This window comes from Pistacia vera, unplaced genomic scaffold (assembly GCF_008641045.1).
Source record: "Pistacia vera cultivar Batoury unplaced genomic scaffold, PisVer_v2 Contig152, whole genome shotgun sequence".
In the NCBI taxonomy this organism is placed as follows: Eukaryota; Viridiplantae; Streptophyta; class Magnoliopsida; order Sapindales; family Anacardiaceae; genus Pistacia; species Pistacia vera.
This window is the reverse complement of record NW_022195597.1, coordinates 503,597-520,502: the sequence shown is the minus strand read 5'-3', so window position 1 is coordinate 520,502 and position 16,906 is coordinate 503,597. Positions and strand designations below refer to the sequence as shown.

Here is a 16,906-nt window from a genome sequence, read left to right as displayed (position 1 = left end):
GAGATGAAATTTAAAAATTAATTGCTCTTCTTATGAAAAGTAATATATTATCTCAAATAAAATTTTCAAACAATTTTTGAGCATTCTTAAAATAAACTGTTTCCAGTTTTGAACTCATCAAATACATCTCTCGTATTTATTATATTCGGGTAAGCATAAGATTCGTTTAAGAAAAAGCAATTCTGCAGTTTAGTCAGTAGAAGGTTGCCCTCAACTAATATTATTGATGTTAAAGAGCAAATGAAACTTCATTACTTACATTGCTACCTAAAAACATCAAGGACAAAATTTGATTCATATCAACACAATAAGTACAAAATTTTAATGAAAAAAGCTTCCCATGATTCAAAACAAGAATTCAATCACGGATAATTTGGAAGAGTTAGGCCATGGAACTTGGACCATTACCATTTGCTCATCATAACTGAACTCCACACTCACCGCATCAATTTTGCACATCAATGGTTTCTCTGAAGCGAACACCTTCATTTCTCCACAACCCTTCACTCCAATTCTTACCGCATTCTCATCCTCATCGAAAACCAGAGACTGAATGGCACCACCAGAGTTTAGCATGGTCACCAGTCCAATTAGGGCAAACTGGATTGATCTTTTTGGAAGGACTTTCACGGGAGAAACAGTAAGCAGCTCATAATTAAATGGCTCAAGGGAATCTCCAATTTATCCGAAATTTTCAGAAGCTTCAGCTTGTTTTCTTGAAACATGTAAACAGCAAATACGTTCACTCCATTCACACAAGACATCGGATCTTTTCCATTGTTCCATTCAATATCATTAGGACTAGCCAAGAAGGATACTGTGTTTGAAAACCTGGCGAAACCAACATTTTTTCTTGTTACAGAACACCATCCTCCTCCTTGACAATTGAACACTCCTAAAACTCCTATATACTGCTGTAAACGTAAATGAAAAAGATATTGTTATGCCTGGGAAAATAGGGCTGACATAGCGCCTAGTTAAGTGCGAAAGGTCAGACCTCGGGAAGAGCTTACTGGCATTCTGGCACAGCTGCGTTGTGTGATCATGGTAACACCCACAGCTTGCTTCCGTTAGAATAATGGGTGCACGTTAGGCCAGCCAGGAGTTGTGATGATCCCGCGTGTCCAATCCCTGCAGCAAATCACGTGAATTATTCTAAAAAAAGGATTTGCACAGATCATCCCACCAACTTACAGATTCAGTGATCATTATCTCAAGGCATCCCACTATAAAATGGGAGCTTCTCTCTCATTAAGGGGATTCGCACATTTTACTCTTCACAAAAACTCTCTCTCTCTCTAGAAAAGACAGTCTTTGATACCTTGTATCATCAGTGTAAAGTCAGTCGTCTAAAGTGACCTGATCATTATCATTAATAAAAACATCAGTGGACGTAGGATTTGCTTCCTTAGCATCCGAACCACTTTAAAACTCCTTTCTCACTGCATTTAGTGTCATTTTTCCTTTCAATTCACATGTGTCTTTTGGGTCAACCCAACATTTCACACGTGCGTTTCATTGGTGTCAAAATCACGCATCAACAGTTTGGCGCTAGAGGAAGGGCTGGTTTAGTATTCATCCTTCATCAGGAGAATCTCCAACCTACCGGTCCTACAGCAACAAATGGCCCGCCAACCAGAGCCTGAGCAAACCAACCAGAGCGTTGAGGGGCTCCCCCAAATTCAGGGGGACACTTCTTCCAAAAAACCTTCGACCCCACAAAATGCTGCAGGAGATATCCCGTCAAGTTCACAGCTTTACCCTATTATTAGAAGCTACCTGGAGCGGTTTGACAATACTCTCTAAATAGTCAACCGAATACTGGACCGTTTGGACCAAGGCGCGCCATCCAAGTCAGCTGCGGTGGTACAACCGCCAAAAACGCCTGCAGATCGCGTGAAAGCGCGACAAAGGGAAATAGCCTGTGCCGCGAGCACTACAGCGCGTAGACGAAAAGGTAAACAAGTGGCAAAAAGCAAGCCCATGGGCTCCAAAGGGCCAGTAAATTTCAATCGCGTCCCGAGCAGAACACCAGTCTCGTTGAGACTCGGTGAAAGGACACAGCCCGAGCTGTCCCATGCCACATTGCAAGAGCACACCCATAAAAGTGCTGGTCGGGCGATTCCTATCACCACCAACAAAACGATCCTGATCGTCACCATGCGAGAGGGTCCCACACTTCGCGGGGCGGTTCTTACCACCGTGAAGGTCGTGAAAACACCCCGCACCTTTCATCGCCATCATACGCCTCTAGCCAGCGTGTGTCGAGAGTGGTCGGAACCGACGACCGAGTCGAAGAGGAACCCAACCTCTGCACTTTCCTCAACCATAAACACGAGGGTCAAACTCACATGGGTGAAAGCAATCCCCAAGCGGCTCCATTGCCGCAAATTGAGGAGCTGCAACGAGCTCTAGACAGATTGCGAGCTCAGCAAAACAAGCAGGGGCAGGTCGCATCTGCGTCCCCCTTCTCTACCGAAGTGTTAGCCGCTCCTCTCCCACCAGGATTCAGGATGCCCGACATGCAGGCGTTTGATGGGAACTCCGATCCACAGGATCATTTGTATGAATTTAACGACCTGATGGAGCTTCATCAGGTCTCAGATCTAGCAAAGTGTCGTTGTTTGGCAGTGACTTTGACCTCCCATGCCAAACGGTGGTTCAGGTCGTTCCCAGAGGGATCGATCAGTTCGTGGCCTCTGATGAGCACGACGTTCCTAAGGCATTTTCAAGCAAATCGGAAGTTCTCGATGCCTTTAAACTACCTTAGCAATATAAGGCAAGAAAGGGATGAATCCCTCCAGTCCTACACTGACCGTTTCCATAGAGAACTCAACAAGGTGGCTCATATTCTTGAAGAGTCTGTTCGGACTCTCATCATAGCCGGAGTCCGTCCACAGACCGACCTGTGGAAAGAATTACAGGCTGAGGACGATGTTTCCCTCACTGGATTCTATAATCTCACAGAGAAATACCTCCGAATAGAAAATTCAATGGCGGCACTCTACCGTCGCGACCACGACACTTCAGGTAGTGCACTTGGTCGGCAAGATAGTAGAAGAGCTGATTGTAGAGGGGACGCAGACGATCAACGAAGAGGGAAGAAACCTCGTTACGAGCCCAAAAAGTCATATGCCCCCGTCCCTCATCGCGATCACGACAGAAACCAATATACTCCACTGAACGCTTCTCTATCGGCTATTCTCGATAAATCTGAGGAGGCCAGCCTGCTCGGAGAGCCCGAGCCCATGAAAACTCCAGCGATAGTCAGAAATAATAAAAAATATTGTTGCTATCATCGGGACAATAGGCACCATACCGATGAATGTCGAGCTCTCAAGCAGGCGATCGAAAACCTTATCAAGTAGGGACATTTCAAGTAGTATATTGATGACTCTGCTCCCTCGCAAGAGAAAAATCAGGGGGAGTCAAGTAAGAAGCGTCGCGATAAAAAAGGAGTATGCACCCTCAATTTAATTTTCGGGGGACCGCACTTCGCGGGAAACTCGCGAGGTGCTCAAGAAAGGTATGCTCGCGAGGCACATCACGAGCCCATCAGAGTGATGAGCGTAGCTCAGCGACCACAGAAGGTTCGCCGGGAGGAGGAAATTTCCTTCTCCAAAAAAGATGCGACCCGACTGCATCATCCTCATGAAGATGCCCTTGTGATAACACCCCTCATAGGGCGCCATAATGTCCAGAGAATGTTAGTGGATAACGGAAGTGCTGTGAACATCCTGTTCGCTTCAACTTTCAAAAGAATGAATTTGGACGAGGCAGACCTGAAACCTGCCTCGTTCCCTCTATATGGCTTCACAGGGGACCACCTGCTCCCCAAGGGCACGATCTCACTCCCAGTCACGTTAGGTGACTTCGACGAAGTGACCAGAGTAATTGAGTTCTTGGTAGTGGATTGCCCATCCGCCTTTAATGGAATTCTAGGACGACCTCTGCTGAGACACTTCAAGGCGGTCACCTCAGTATACCATTTGAAAATGAAGTTCCCCACCCCGACAGGGATTGGGAAAGTTAGCGGGTCTCAGCGCGTAGCTCAAGACTGCTATGTGAAAGTAGCTTAGATGGCATGCAAAGGCAAAGGCACCTCGCGCGGCGATCACAACCAGACAATGGCGATCAGTCAGATAGAGCCATAGCCTAGCCCAGTCGAGGATAATATAGATCCATTCAGGACTGCCCTTCCAATGGGCTAGTTGAGGACCTAACTGAACTACTAGTCGACCAGACCGAACTAAGTAGGGTGCTAAGGATCGGTAAAAATCTCAATCCCCAGCTCACTACCGACCTGACCAGCTTCCTCAGGGAAAACATCGATGTGTTCGCATGGTCGCACGCAGATATGGTCGGGATCAGCCTGAATGTTATTTGCCATGCATCAAACATCAATAGTAAAGCCAAGCCAGTTCGCCAAAAGAGGAGAGCGATAGACCCGGAGCGATATGCTGCCTTGAAGCTCGAGGTGGATAACCTCCTCCGAAATGAGTCCATCCGAGAAGCACTCTATCCGACCTGGGTTGCAAACCCAATTCTAGTAAAGAAGTCTAACGACAAATGGCAGACCTGCGTCGACTTCACCGACATCAACAAGGCATGTCCGAAAGATAGTTTTCCCTTGCCAAGAATTGACCAGCTCGTGGACGTCACCTCGGGGCACGAGCTACTAAGTTTTATAGATACGTACTCGGGATACAATCAAATTCTGATGTACGGGTCAGACGAAGAGCATACATGTTTTATTATAGATCGGGGACTTTACTACTACAAAGTTATGCCCTTCGGCCTCAAGAACGCTGGTGCAACTTACCAATGACTGGTTAACCGGATGTTCTCCGAACAGATAGGCAGATCGATGGAGGTCTACGTAGACGACATGCTGGTGAAGTCCCATGTCGCTCCAGATCATGTAGCACATCTCGCTGAGATGTTCGGCATCCTCCGATAGTACCGAATGAAGTTGAACCCCCTTAAATGTTCATTCGGAGTATCCTCAGGAAAGTTCCTAGGGTACATGGTTAACCAGCGGGGAATTGAGATCAACCCCGAAAAGTTCCAAGCTCTCCTCGATATGAAGAGCCCGACCAACAAAAAACAGGTTATGAGTCTGAATGGGCGTATAGCCACGCTAAGTCGCTTCATATCAAGGCTAACAGATCGCTGCTTGCCATTCTTCAATGTACTCAAGGCCAATAAGAAGTTCGAATGGACTCCCGAGTGGGAACAGGCCTTCCAGAGAATAAAGAAACACATCGGGAAGCCACCACTTCTGTCCAAACCTCTCCCACAAGAGATTCTCCTTTTGTACCTGTCCGTCTCACAATTCGCGGTTAGTGCAGCTCTAGTTCGGGAAGAGAACAGAACGCAATGGCCAGTATATTACACGAACAAGCGTCTGTTGGATGCCAAGATGCGGTATCCGAAAATGGAGCGATTAGCCTATACCCTGCTGATTGCTTCCCGAAAGTTGCAACCTTACTTCCATGCCCATACAGTTCACGTATTGACTAATTACCCACTCAGGCAGGTCCTCCAAAAATCGGAGGTGTCGGGAAAATTGCTCAAATGGGCCATGGAACTCAGCCAATTCGATCTCCATTGCAAACCAAGAGCAGCTATTAAAGGGCAAGCTGTTGCCGACTTCATCTCAGAGTTTTCGCATCATCCAGCAAACAAGTCGGAACAGCCCAACGAAGTCATCTAGGAAACTGTTCAAAATCTCTTGATCTGGACCCTCTACGTCGATGGATCATCAAACAGAAAGAGGGCCGGAGTAGGCCTTCTCTTGTTGAGTTCCAAAGGGGCCCGCATTCATGGCATTCTCCGGTTCGGTTTCAAAGCAACTAATAATGAGGCTGAGTATGAAGCTTTGCTCGCTGGACTTAGGTTGGCCAGGGAAATGGGCGCAACCGCGATCAGCATCCACAGTGACTCCATGCAGTCGTTAACCAGATTATGGGAGAGTATCAAGCCAAGGAAGATAACATGATCAATTATCTAAAGAAATGTAAGACCGCAATCGAGCCGTTCAAGCACTTCACAATCAATTAGATCCCCAGAGAAAAGAATTCTGTGGCGGACGCCTTGGCAAGGATAGCCTCATCATTAGACTCGGATGCACTAGAGAGCATTCCTATTCGATTCATCGAAATCCCCAGTATCAGCCAAATCGAACAGGCCGTGAATGTAACGGGTTCAGGCTCATGGATGACCCCCATTACTCGGTATCTCAAGGATGGGATCTTGCCAGACGATAAGGTTGAGGCAAGGGTTCTGCGAACAAGATCCGCTCGCTACACCCTCTGATAAGTTGCATAAATTTAGTGTTTTTAGGTTTGTTTTTATAGCCTTCTAGTTAATTTATCATTTGTTTTATGTGTTTTGATGTTAGTTTTTGTTAAGTTTGAAATATGAATGGTCAGCTATTGATTTGAAGAATTTTTGTAATTTTCAGGCGTTAATTGAGTAGATTGGAGCATTGGAATTCAAAGCTTGAAGAAATTGAGATCAGTTGACAAGTTTGAAGGCCATGGCCTTGCCTTGGTGGTTTACCACGGCCGTGGTGGTAGAATGAAGATAAAATAACGAGGACAGGAAATAGCATGGCCTAGGCTGTGGTGACGTACATTTAGACACGGCCTGGGCCGTGTTGGGCACTTTTAGGGTTTTTATTAGTTTTTCTTTCCTTTTTCGTTTAGGACTCTTTTGGGTATTTAATGATGATTAAGATTACTCCTTAGGGGGCCGAATTTTACCCATTCTTGGAGAGAGATTATTGTGTAACAAAAGAGAAAGGAGAATCAAGAACAAAATTCATCAAAGAGGTTGTTTTTACTTTTTCAATATGATTTATTTCTTGGATTCTATTCTTGTTTCTTTTATTATGAACTAATTTTCTTAGGCTAAGACTAGGGTTAGTCTATCTATGGATTTGTGATCAATCTTTTACTCTTTGGTCAGTGAATTATTTTTCTAATGATGAGTTTATATTATGTACTTAATGCTATTAGGAACTTGATCAATTTCTGATAGAATTGTTTTGTGTGATTGAGACCGAGAGGAGATATCACATGAGTGCTATTATGTGCTTAATGTTATTAGGAACTTGATCAATTTCTAATAGAATTGTTTTGTGTGATTGAGACCGAGAGGAGATATCACATGAGTGCTCTAGTAATATAGGCCATGGATTAATTGGATATAGAGATATATGAATTGATACATGCAATAGTCATAGGCATGATTAACTTGTGCTGAAAGCTAGAGGATTTCACAAAGCTTAATGCTCATCTATTTCATTAAATCTATATACAGATATCTAGGTTGTGAAATAGAAGTAGAATTAACATTGCTTGAGAAAGAATATTGGTTAACCTAGGAAATCCCGTTGTCACATTAATTAAATAAATTCATTGACCATAGTAAATTGAGAGGTGCAGAGAAGTTATAGATGAGCCTGAAGTCTTAGCCGTTTTCTCTCATTGAATTCTTAATTTTAGTTTTACTGCAATTTGTTTCTAATATTTCAGATTTTAATATTTTCAGTTTTAAAGATCACCATTCCAAGTTTTGATTATCTAGATAAAGTTAACACTAATTTATATTTCAGTACTTGCTTACGCAATCCCTTGGGTACGATAACCTGTATTTTGTTATACTATATTACTTGATACTAGTGCACTTGCTAGTAGTTATTGCAAACCAACACAACAAATTATCAGTTAGACAGAACATAGGCAACAACAGGGCTCCTAACTTGATGCACCCCATCATCCCAAACCAAAGGACCAGAAGTCATGTCCACGGATTTCGCCATCGTTGCTGTAACTGTCAAAACAAAAAAATTCTTCTCCCCGAGAGACTTGAAAGGCAGGATACATGGTTGAACTTGGACGCTCAGTCCAGGCTGAGTCTTCACAGTTGCCTTGTAAGTGGAATTTGCTGAACCAACATTCGTGACAGTTCTATGGAAGACGCGAGAAGTAGATTGCCTAAATTTGGTGATACAGCGAAGGAAGGATAGTTCAAGTCCCATACGGTTCCATTGTTTTGTTTGGAACAACTAGTCTTGTCTGTAGTCAACTTCCTTAGATGTTCAGCATTGTATCCTTGTCCGCACAAGAATTTAACATAATCAAGCACCCCAACATCATATACCAAACCAGGTTCAGTGGCTTTCAATGGATTCAGATGACCTGATCCGTATGCAAACTCTGCATCCCTATTATCTTCGACACTCATGGGAGAAGCTGCAATGTAATCATCATTGATAGTAAAAGATTGATTCTATTAACAATTTTACTTCGAGTACACATAAGTAACAAATTATAGAGTTACCTGTTGTCATTAGAGCAGACTTAATAGCAGCAGGGGACCATGTTGGGTGGAAAGACTTGATGTAGGCTGCTACGGTGGTCACGTGTGGGCAAGCCATGGATGTACCTGAAATTATATTGTAAGGGGATCCTCTATTATATTCTGACGTAGTTGAAGCTTGTGTCCATGCAGCTAAAATGTCCACTCCAGGAGCAGTTAGGTCAGGCTGCAGAAACCAAGAAATCAAATCAAATTAATAGAACTAACAGAAGCATGAAACAAAATGGAGAAAGTTATTCAATTCATACCTTGAGAATATCTAATGTGATAGGGTTAGGCCCCCTTCCAGAAAACGTAGCTATTGAAGGGGCCAATTCATCCTTCACCATAATACTCTTGAAAATTGTAGCTGTTGGCTTTCTGTTGATATTTCACAAGAATGCAACTCAGTTAAAACTATTAATTTAACCATTTTACTTTCACCAGTAGATAGAAACAGAGAAATTCAGGGAAGTACCTAGTTGAGTTCAAGTATTTTTCAACCTCACTTCCATAATTCAAGTTCAAGTAAGAAGCAGGTAAAGGATAAGAAAAGGCCACATCTTGTGAAACTGTGCCTTGCATTATACAACCAGCTGCTCCGGCCTTTGCTGGTCCGTTCCCAGTTCCCAACTCATCACAAAGAACCATTTTTCCTCGTACCAAGGTTTCGTTCAAGGAGTCCTCTAAGCAGATCCTGAATTTCATGATAAATTTTATGCATTTATAATGTTTGGAGCTTAATATCATGTACACTAGAACATAGTGAAGAAAAACATAACAAAACATTCGCATTCAACATATTCATATTACTTGGCATATGATATTTCGGAAACTATTGTTTCTCTGTCAGGGGCATCTCCTCCATAGATGAGAGGGAACATCTTTCCCTTAAGGTCTAGAGTATTTATAGAGATTCCCTACAAATATTAAACGTACGCAATGGTAAGTCATAAAATAATTGAACATGTTTACCTGGAAAATAAGCAAATGAGCAATTGCTCTCACCTCATAAACGTGACCATTTCCCAACGTCACTTTAGCCACAAACTTTCTGTCAATGGTGCTACCAGCTACAGAGAGTGACCAAGGCGAAACGTTAACAGCTGTAGCAGGACGAGGACCAGTATTACCAGCAGAAGTGGATGTTAGAATACCATTCTTCATTGCATGGAAAGATCCAATAGAAATAGAATCTTCAAAATAATCCGAAGCAAATTCACCCCCTACTGAAACAGAGATTATGTCAACACCATCAGCAATGGCATCATCAAATGCCGCGAGAATATCGGCATCATCGCATTCGCATCCATTAGACCAACAAATCTTGTACATTGCAATGCGTGCAGAGGGAACCCCTCCGCGTGCTGTTCCAAGGCCAAGGCCAAACTGACTTGCCTTGCTAACTACGCCACCTGCGGCTGTTGATGAAGTATGAGTTCCATGTCCTTCCGAATCTCTCGGTGACTTAAAATCTTCTGCCACAAATGTTCCATTCGCTCTGTAGTATTTAGCTCCAATAATTTGGCTGAAAATTGCAGCATTTTTTTTAGAATCATTTCAAGTCTGATTTTTTCTCATGTTCCTATATGCAAATAACTATGTAATGAGATTTACTTGTTACAAGTGAAATTGGACGATGTTTGACAAGTTCCCTTCCATTTTTTGGGTGGTGGACCAAAATTTGTATCATTAAAACTTTCAGACTCTGGCCAAATTCCTGAGTCGAGCATTCCTATAATGATATCGCTTTCAGTAGTTGTTGCTCTTGTGACATTTTGAGAAAATCCCATGAAGTCCCATGATCTTCTTGTGTGTAGTTGTTTCTTTCCATTAGGGAAGACTGATACTACACCTTCCATGGCTGAAAATCAAAATGTAACATCAAAATAATGAAAAAACAAATAAATAAATTTCTGAACTCTATTAATAAAGCACCTCTTAAAATAATAATATAACAACCTTTCAATCTCTGGGCTTCATCTTGGGTCAACCTAGCAAGAAACCCATTGAAGCTCCTATGGTAGCTGTGGAGTAAATGTTCTTCGGCGCCACTGTTTAATGCAAATAATAAGTTAACTATTGATGAGTTATTCAGAGTTAATGGCATGAATACACATCACACATGTTAAAACAATACAGATAAAACATTTTGACATTTATGTTCTTGTATGTTATTACCTTCCAAGAAATTCTTGTAGCACGCTGGCGTGGAATAAAGATGCTGAGAATTCACCGTCTGGACGATCGCCCATATATACAATATACTCCTGCATCCAAAAAAGTCAGCAAAATATAACATCAATGTACACAATAACATATCAGATTATTATCTAAAAGATTTTGATAGTATTAAAATACTTTGAAGAACATGAACTCAGTAGGCTAATAATATTATATAAAACAAACCTTTCGATCATCTGATGATGAGCCATTTGTGCAGCTGATGAGCAAAGTGAGATTAAGCAGGACAACCCATGAAAGAGTTATTTGACTTCCCATTATTTATAGGCTTCCCTACTTCTCTTTAGAGCATCATGCAGAAATAAAACAGATTCAGCTGGAGAGTATTATAATTAGACTAGCACTGAAACATAAGTTCAACTTAATTGAGTTTAAACTTTAAAGTCCACATTTGAATTAACTTGATTAGGGTTGAAGTTAATTGGATCATATTGGATAAGATATATAGATTGAGTTCAAGTTCAATTGAGTTTAAACTTGAAAGTCCGGAGGGTACAATGGAGTGGATTAGTTTTATGCATAAATTGATTTAAATAATTGTAATTTGTAAGTAACAAGTATTCGATCTTATATACATATTTAATTTTGACACCAACGACTTCGCACGTGTAAAGTGCTAACAAGTTACATGTAAGTTGATTATAGTGAATAGGTAAGGTACTATGAGCACAGTAGCATGCAAAGACGTAAATATAAAGTTGATAAGATGATTTTGATAGTGGTTCGGATGCTTAAAGAGAATCCTACCTCCACTATGAAATAGAATTTGAGGTGGGTCTAACTCCTCACCCAATAAGGTCTTGTTGAATGAGAGGATTACACTCTCTTATAAATCAGTATGCTTGAGCGTGCCTAGTTAGTATGAGACTCCAACACTCCCCCTCACGGTCAAGCACATATGTTGGGTCATGTCTGTTATTGGAGATAGTTGTCGGCTCTAATTCCTCACCAACTGGTCAAGCACTCAGCTCAACTGAACATGGGCTCTGATACCATGATAGTATTTGAGGTGAGTCTGACTCCTCACCCAATAAGATGATAGTATTTGAGGTGAGTCTGACTCCTCACCCAATAAGACCTTATTGGGTGAGGAGTCAGGGTTACCTCAAATTCTATCATTGTTTAATATAAATTACTTTCTGATCGCTAGACAAGCTTACAAGAGGTCGCGAGTTGTGACTTGGGATTACAAGTGTTTGGTGTTCTAAGTGTTCTTAGAGAATGTCAAGTCAGTCTCTTTCTAGTCGTGTGTCTTTGTTATTTTCTTTGTCAAATATGTGAATATCAGATCCTGATTTTATGAGGGAGAGCTGCCTATTTATATCCATTTAGCTCAAGGTAATGATTACACTTTTGCAAGTGGCCTGATGCCGTGAAGATCCCTCATGCCTTCCCATTCGTTGAGAACTCAAAAAATATCCTTAAATTAAATGGGACTTGGACAAGTGTTCGAATCAAATTCACCCAGGCACAAATTCTTGAGTTGGTTTGGGTCTGTGATAGCTATATGCCTTTTACCTGTGGATGTGTCATGTTTTGGATTGTGGAATGCTTTCCTAGATTCTAATTGGTGCTTGATGACGTCAACATATTTCAACCCTTATTTTAGTCATAATAACATTGCTGTGTGATTAATATTACATAAGTGGGGGGCTTACATCATAGCAAATGATTCACCAACAATTAGTAGTAATTTTGTTAGAGTCATGAAAGTGACTCTATTTTGGTGATAAAAATACCCCATTTGTGATTAAATTGAAGTATATTGAGACAATTAAAGAATTTATGAATTTATTCACGAAAATCGCTTCCTAATATTTTTCTTATGAATTTAACGTGTTTGAAATGATTTTGGAAAGTATATGAGTTGATATTAGGTTGTGGTTTATGGATTAAGTGTGATTTAAACAACTCAATCCCACTGTGGCCACAGTTTTAGTGTCATTGCCATTTACTGAATTGCGCCGTGAGATAACTTCTCCCATACCTGGGAGTGATGAATCCTCTGTCAATCCACCATAGTCTTGATACACTCCTCGATGCAGTCAATCACCAATGTATTGACAGCTCTGAATAGAACTGCGTTAGACTAGTGTCAAACTACACCAATCGGTGCACAAGGCGCTCCAGTGATCTCAAGGCTAAGGATCACATGCAACACCATTCGTTGGAGGATTTGTTCCATAGACATTGGGGTTACCATCCATATGGAATCCTCTGGTGGGTCAGTCCAGTGAACTTGCTGCGGTATATCCACCTACAACAAGCACCCATCTGTTGCACTAGGTTGTCACCAAACAACCTTGCCAAGTGAGATCAGTCACTGCCTTTCGACAGGGTCGCTCAACACTATGATAGCCTTAACGTATTATCTGTGCCCTTACTTCAGAATAATACTGGGGCTACGGACGTTTCTAGAATGGCCACCATATGTGCTCATAGGGTTCTCACTATTAAGATTTGAAACACTTGATACTCCCGTTATGGTTCTACCATTCTAAGGACATATATCAATACATATTGCAATAATAATGATTTACGCGATATAGAATAAAATGCCTTTTATTATTGATTAATGAACATTATTACAAAGAGTCAATTCTACAATAATTGATTGGCTCTAGGGCATATACTCTAACACGTGTAGTGGGCTTTAGGTCAATGACTCCCAAACCAGATGGTTAAGTGGTTAATTTCACTTAACCTTCTTATTTTAGTAACCATTACCTCTTTGGGTTTTCCAATCACAGTGGATGGTAGGTGTGCTTTCTTGATCCATGAGGGTGGTCTTTCCTTATGGACGCCTTTCTCTGAGTAATCTCATCAGATAAATCAACAATCAGTAAAAGTCCATCACTTCGTGAAGCTAATGCTTGTCCTTGTTGAGCTCTAGCTGTGCTCACACTAAATACGGATGTCGGCACACTCGTTTTAGCTTTAGGAGAGTTCAATGTGGTCACAACATCTTGACTGGTGGTCACATTGTGAGGAACAGTTATGTTAATAATTTCTTCTTCCTGAGAAAACTCTGAGTAATCTTCAAAATCAAAGAACACAACATTAAATGATTCAACAATATGTTCAGTTCTCATGTTAAAAATCCTATAAGCTCTACTGTTAGAGGAATATCCAAGAAAAACACTTTTATCACTCTTAGAGTCAAATTTTCCTAGATTTTCTCTATCATTCAAGACATAACACTTGCAACCAAAAACATGAAAGTATGAGAGATTTGGTTTCTTACACTTCCACAGCTCATAAGGATTTTGTGTTGTACCTTTTCTTAAGAACACCGTATTTGAGATGTGGCATGCAGTGTTGATAGCCTCGGCCCTTAATCTCTTTGGCAATTTCTTTGCATTTAACATCACTCTTGCCATCTCCTGAAGGACCCGATTCTTTCTCTCCAATAAACCATTTTGTTGAGGTGTCATGTATTTATAAACTTACCAAAGCGTATGGAACCTGATTAAAAACAAAGAAAACCTCAAAGGATATTCAGAGAGCTATTAGAAGTATATTCAGGCTCAAACACACAAGGAAGAAGAAGATGGAAACAAACAATCCTTGCTTAACAAAACTCAAAGAAATGCGTAACAAAGAAAGGGAACTTGAGTAAATGAATAAGCTCTAGAAAAAATTTCAAAGAGCACAACAATGGACGCACTGGGTTCAACAGAAAATGCAAGGAAGAAGATGATAATATATAATCCTTGCTCAACTGATCTCTTTAAGACATGTGGTAGACAAAACCTTCCAACTTTTGTTGGGCCAGAGATAAAAGCTTCCAACTTTTATTGGAACCACGGACAAAACCTTACCAACCTTGCAGGACCACATTGGGATAGTATGACACTTGTAAAGTTAGCTCTCACACAAAAATCATGAAAGAAAATTAACTTGACAAGCAAGTTAAAAACGCCACATGTACAAAAGAAATTTGATTGGATGAATGTCTCGACACTAACATTGAGTGTCATGATAATAGAAGGCTACAAAAATGATTGTGCATAAACAATATGATGTCCCAACATCAGAACTTAATGTAGTCACGCATAATTCATAAATGGACAAAAATACTTACATTTAGTATGCACAAATGTGTTAAAATATCAACTTTATGATGTTTACATATATAAATACAAACAATTCAATACTTATAATTATACATTAAAAAATAAAAAGAAATATATCGATTAAACTTGTATATTCATACATATTCAGCTAAAAGATGCGTTCAACTTTCAGATAAAAAACAAACATGACCTAAGCTTTTTTAAATCTTGAGGATTCTTCATCCAAGCTTGTCTTTTCCATTATTGATAAAAATTTTCAATGTCTTGAGAAACTTCCTTCCTATCTAAGTGCACACTTAAGCAATAGTCATTAGCAAACATGCTTAGGGGCATATTAGTTTGTTATCATCAAAATAATAGCATGATGGCTCATTCAGTTGACAACATTTTATAAATTGATAATATATATAGCTCTTAAAAAAAAAATTGTTTGTAACTATTTCATTATTATTATTATTTTTTTTTTACAAACAATCAAATTAACTTTCATTCACTTCATGATTATATTTATTATATTTCTAATTCTTTCAATGTTAAATAAAATTGTCTATTAAGATTATATATTTATAGATATATATGTTGATTGACATTTCTCTTAACTAAATTTGATACAAATTATATTTAATTTTTTTTTCATTCAATTTCAATCATAGAATAGCGTTTATAAGTAAATGTTTTGTTTAGAAATTTATTCAGCCCATATTAAAATAAAAGTTCTGCTACGCGCATGATTTCATCTAAAGTTCTTTATAGATGTTTCAGTAATACATGAAATTAGTGTCAATAACAACTATTCACTCTCCCAAATAGAAAATGTAATCAAATTAATATACTTTTGTTTACATCTCACCCTTAATGAGGAGTAGCATTAATAGTGATTAGTGTGGATTTCAATTTGAAAACGTGTTATGCTTGGGAAAATAGGGTTGACGTGGCACCCAGTTAAGTGCGAAAGGTCAGACCTCGGGAAGAGTTTACTGACATTCTGGCATAGCCGCGTCGTGTGATCATGGTTGCACCCACAACCTGCTTCCGCCAGAATAGTGGGTGCACGTCATCCCAGCTAGGAGTTGTGATGATCCCGCGTGTCCAATCCCTGTAAATCACATGAATTACTCTAGAAGATGGATAATGTGACATAAAGAAGGATTTGCACGGATCATCCCACCAACTTACGGATTCAGTGATCATTACCTCAAGGCATCCCACTATAAGTTGAGAGCTCCTCTCTCATTAAGGGGATTCACACATTTACTCTTGACCAATCTCTCTCTCTCTCTAGAATAGGCAGCCTTTGATACCTTGTATCATCAGTGTAAAGCCAGTCGTCTAAAACGACTTGACCCTTATCATTAATAAAACCATCAGTGGATGTAGGATTTGCTTCCATAGCATCCGAACCACTTTAAAACTCCTTTCTCACTACATTTACTGTCATTTTCCTTTCCATTCACGTTTGTCTTTTGGGCCAACTTAACATTTCACACGTGCGTTTCGTTGGTGTCAAAATCACGCATCAACAGTTTGGCACTAGAAGGAGGGATGATTTAGTGTTCATCCTTCATCAGGAGAATCTCCAACCTATCGGTCCTACAGCAACAAATGACCCACCAACCAGAACCTGAGTAAACCAACCAGGGCGTTGAGGGGTTCCCCCAAGTTCAGGGGGACACTTCTTCCAAAAAACCTTCAGCCCCGCAAAATGTTGCAGGAGATCTCCCGTCAAGTTCACAGCTTGACCCCGTTATTAGAAGCTACCTGGAGAGGTTTGACAATACTCTCCAGACGGTCAATCGAAGGCTGGACCGTTTGGACCAAGGCGTGCCATCCAAGTCAGCTACGGTGGTGTAACCGCCAAAAATGCCTGCAGGTCACATGAAAGCATGGCAAAGGGAAATAGCCCGTGCCACGAGCATTGCAGCGCGTAGAAGAAAGGGTAAGCAAGTGGCAAAAAACAAGCCCACGGGCTCCAAAGGGCCAGCAAACTCCGACCGCGTCCCAAGCAAAATACCAGTCTAGTTGAGACTCGGTGAAAGGATGTAGCCCGAGCTGTCCCATGCCACGTCGCAAGTGCACACCCATAAAAGTGCTGGAAGGGGCGATTCCTATCACCGCCAGCAAAACGATCCTGACTGTCATCGTGCGAGAGGGTCCCACACTTCACAGGGCGGTTCTTACCACTACGAAGGTCTTGAAAATACCCCGCACCTTTCATCGCC

General features: G+C 40.8%; 1 protein-coding gene and 1 pseudogene across 1 annotated transcript; both read right to left on the bottom strand.

Moving 5' to 3' along the window:
- Window positions 1–7,729: 7,729 nt before the first annotated feature.
- Window positions 7,730–10,643, bottom strand: LOC116124506 (annotated as a pseudogene).
- Window positions 10,644–13,235: 2,592 nt separating this feature from the next.
- On the bottom strand, window positions 13,236–14,273 carry LOC116124372. The gene is made up of 2 exons (XM_031410093.1): window positions 13,889–14,273; window positions 13,236–13,648 (listed from the first exon to the last, which is right to left on the bottom strand). The coding sequence occupies exons 1-2, from the start codon at window positions 14,043–14,045 to the stop codon at window positions 13,356–13,358; spliced, it is 450 nt and encodes a 149-aa protein (XP_031265953.1). The 5' UTR covers window positions 14,046–14,273; the 3' UTR covers window positions 13,236–13,355.
- Between the last annotated feature and the right edge of the window lie 2,633 nt (window positions 14,274–16,906).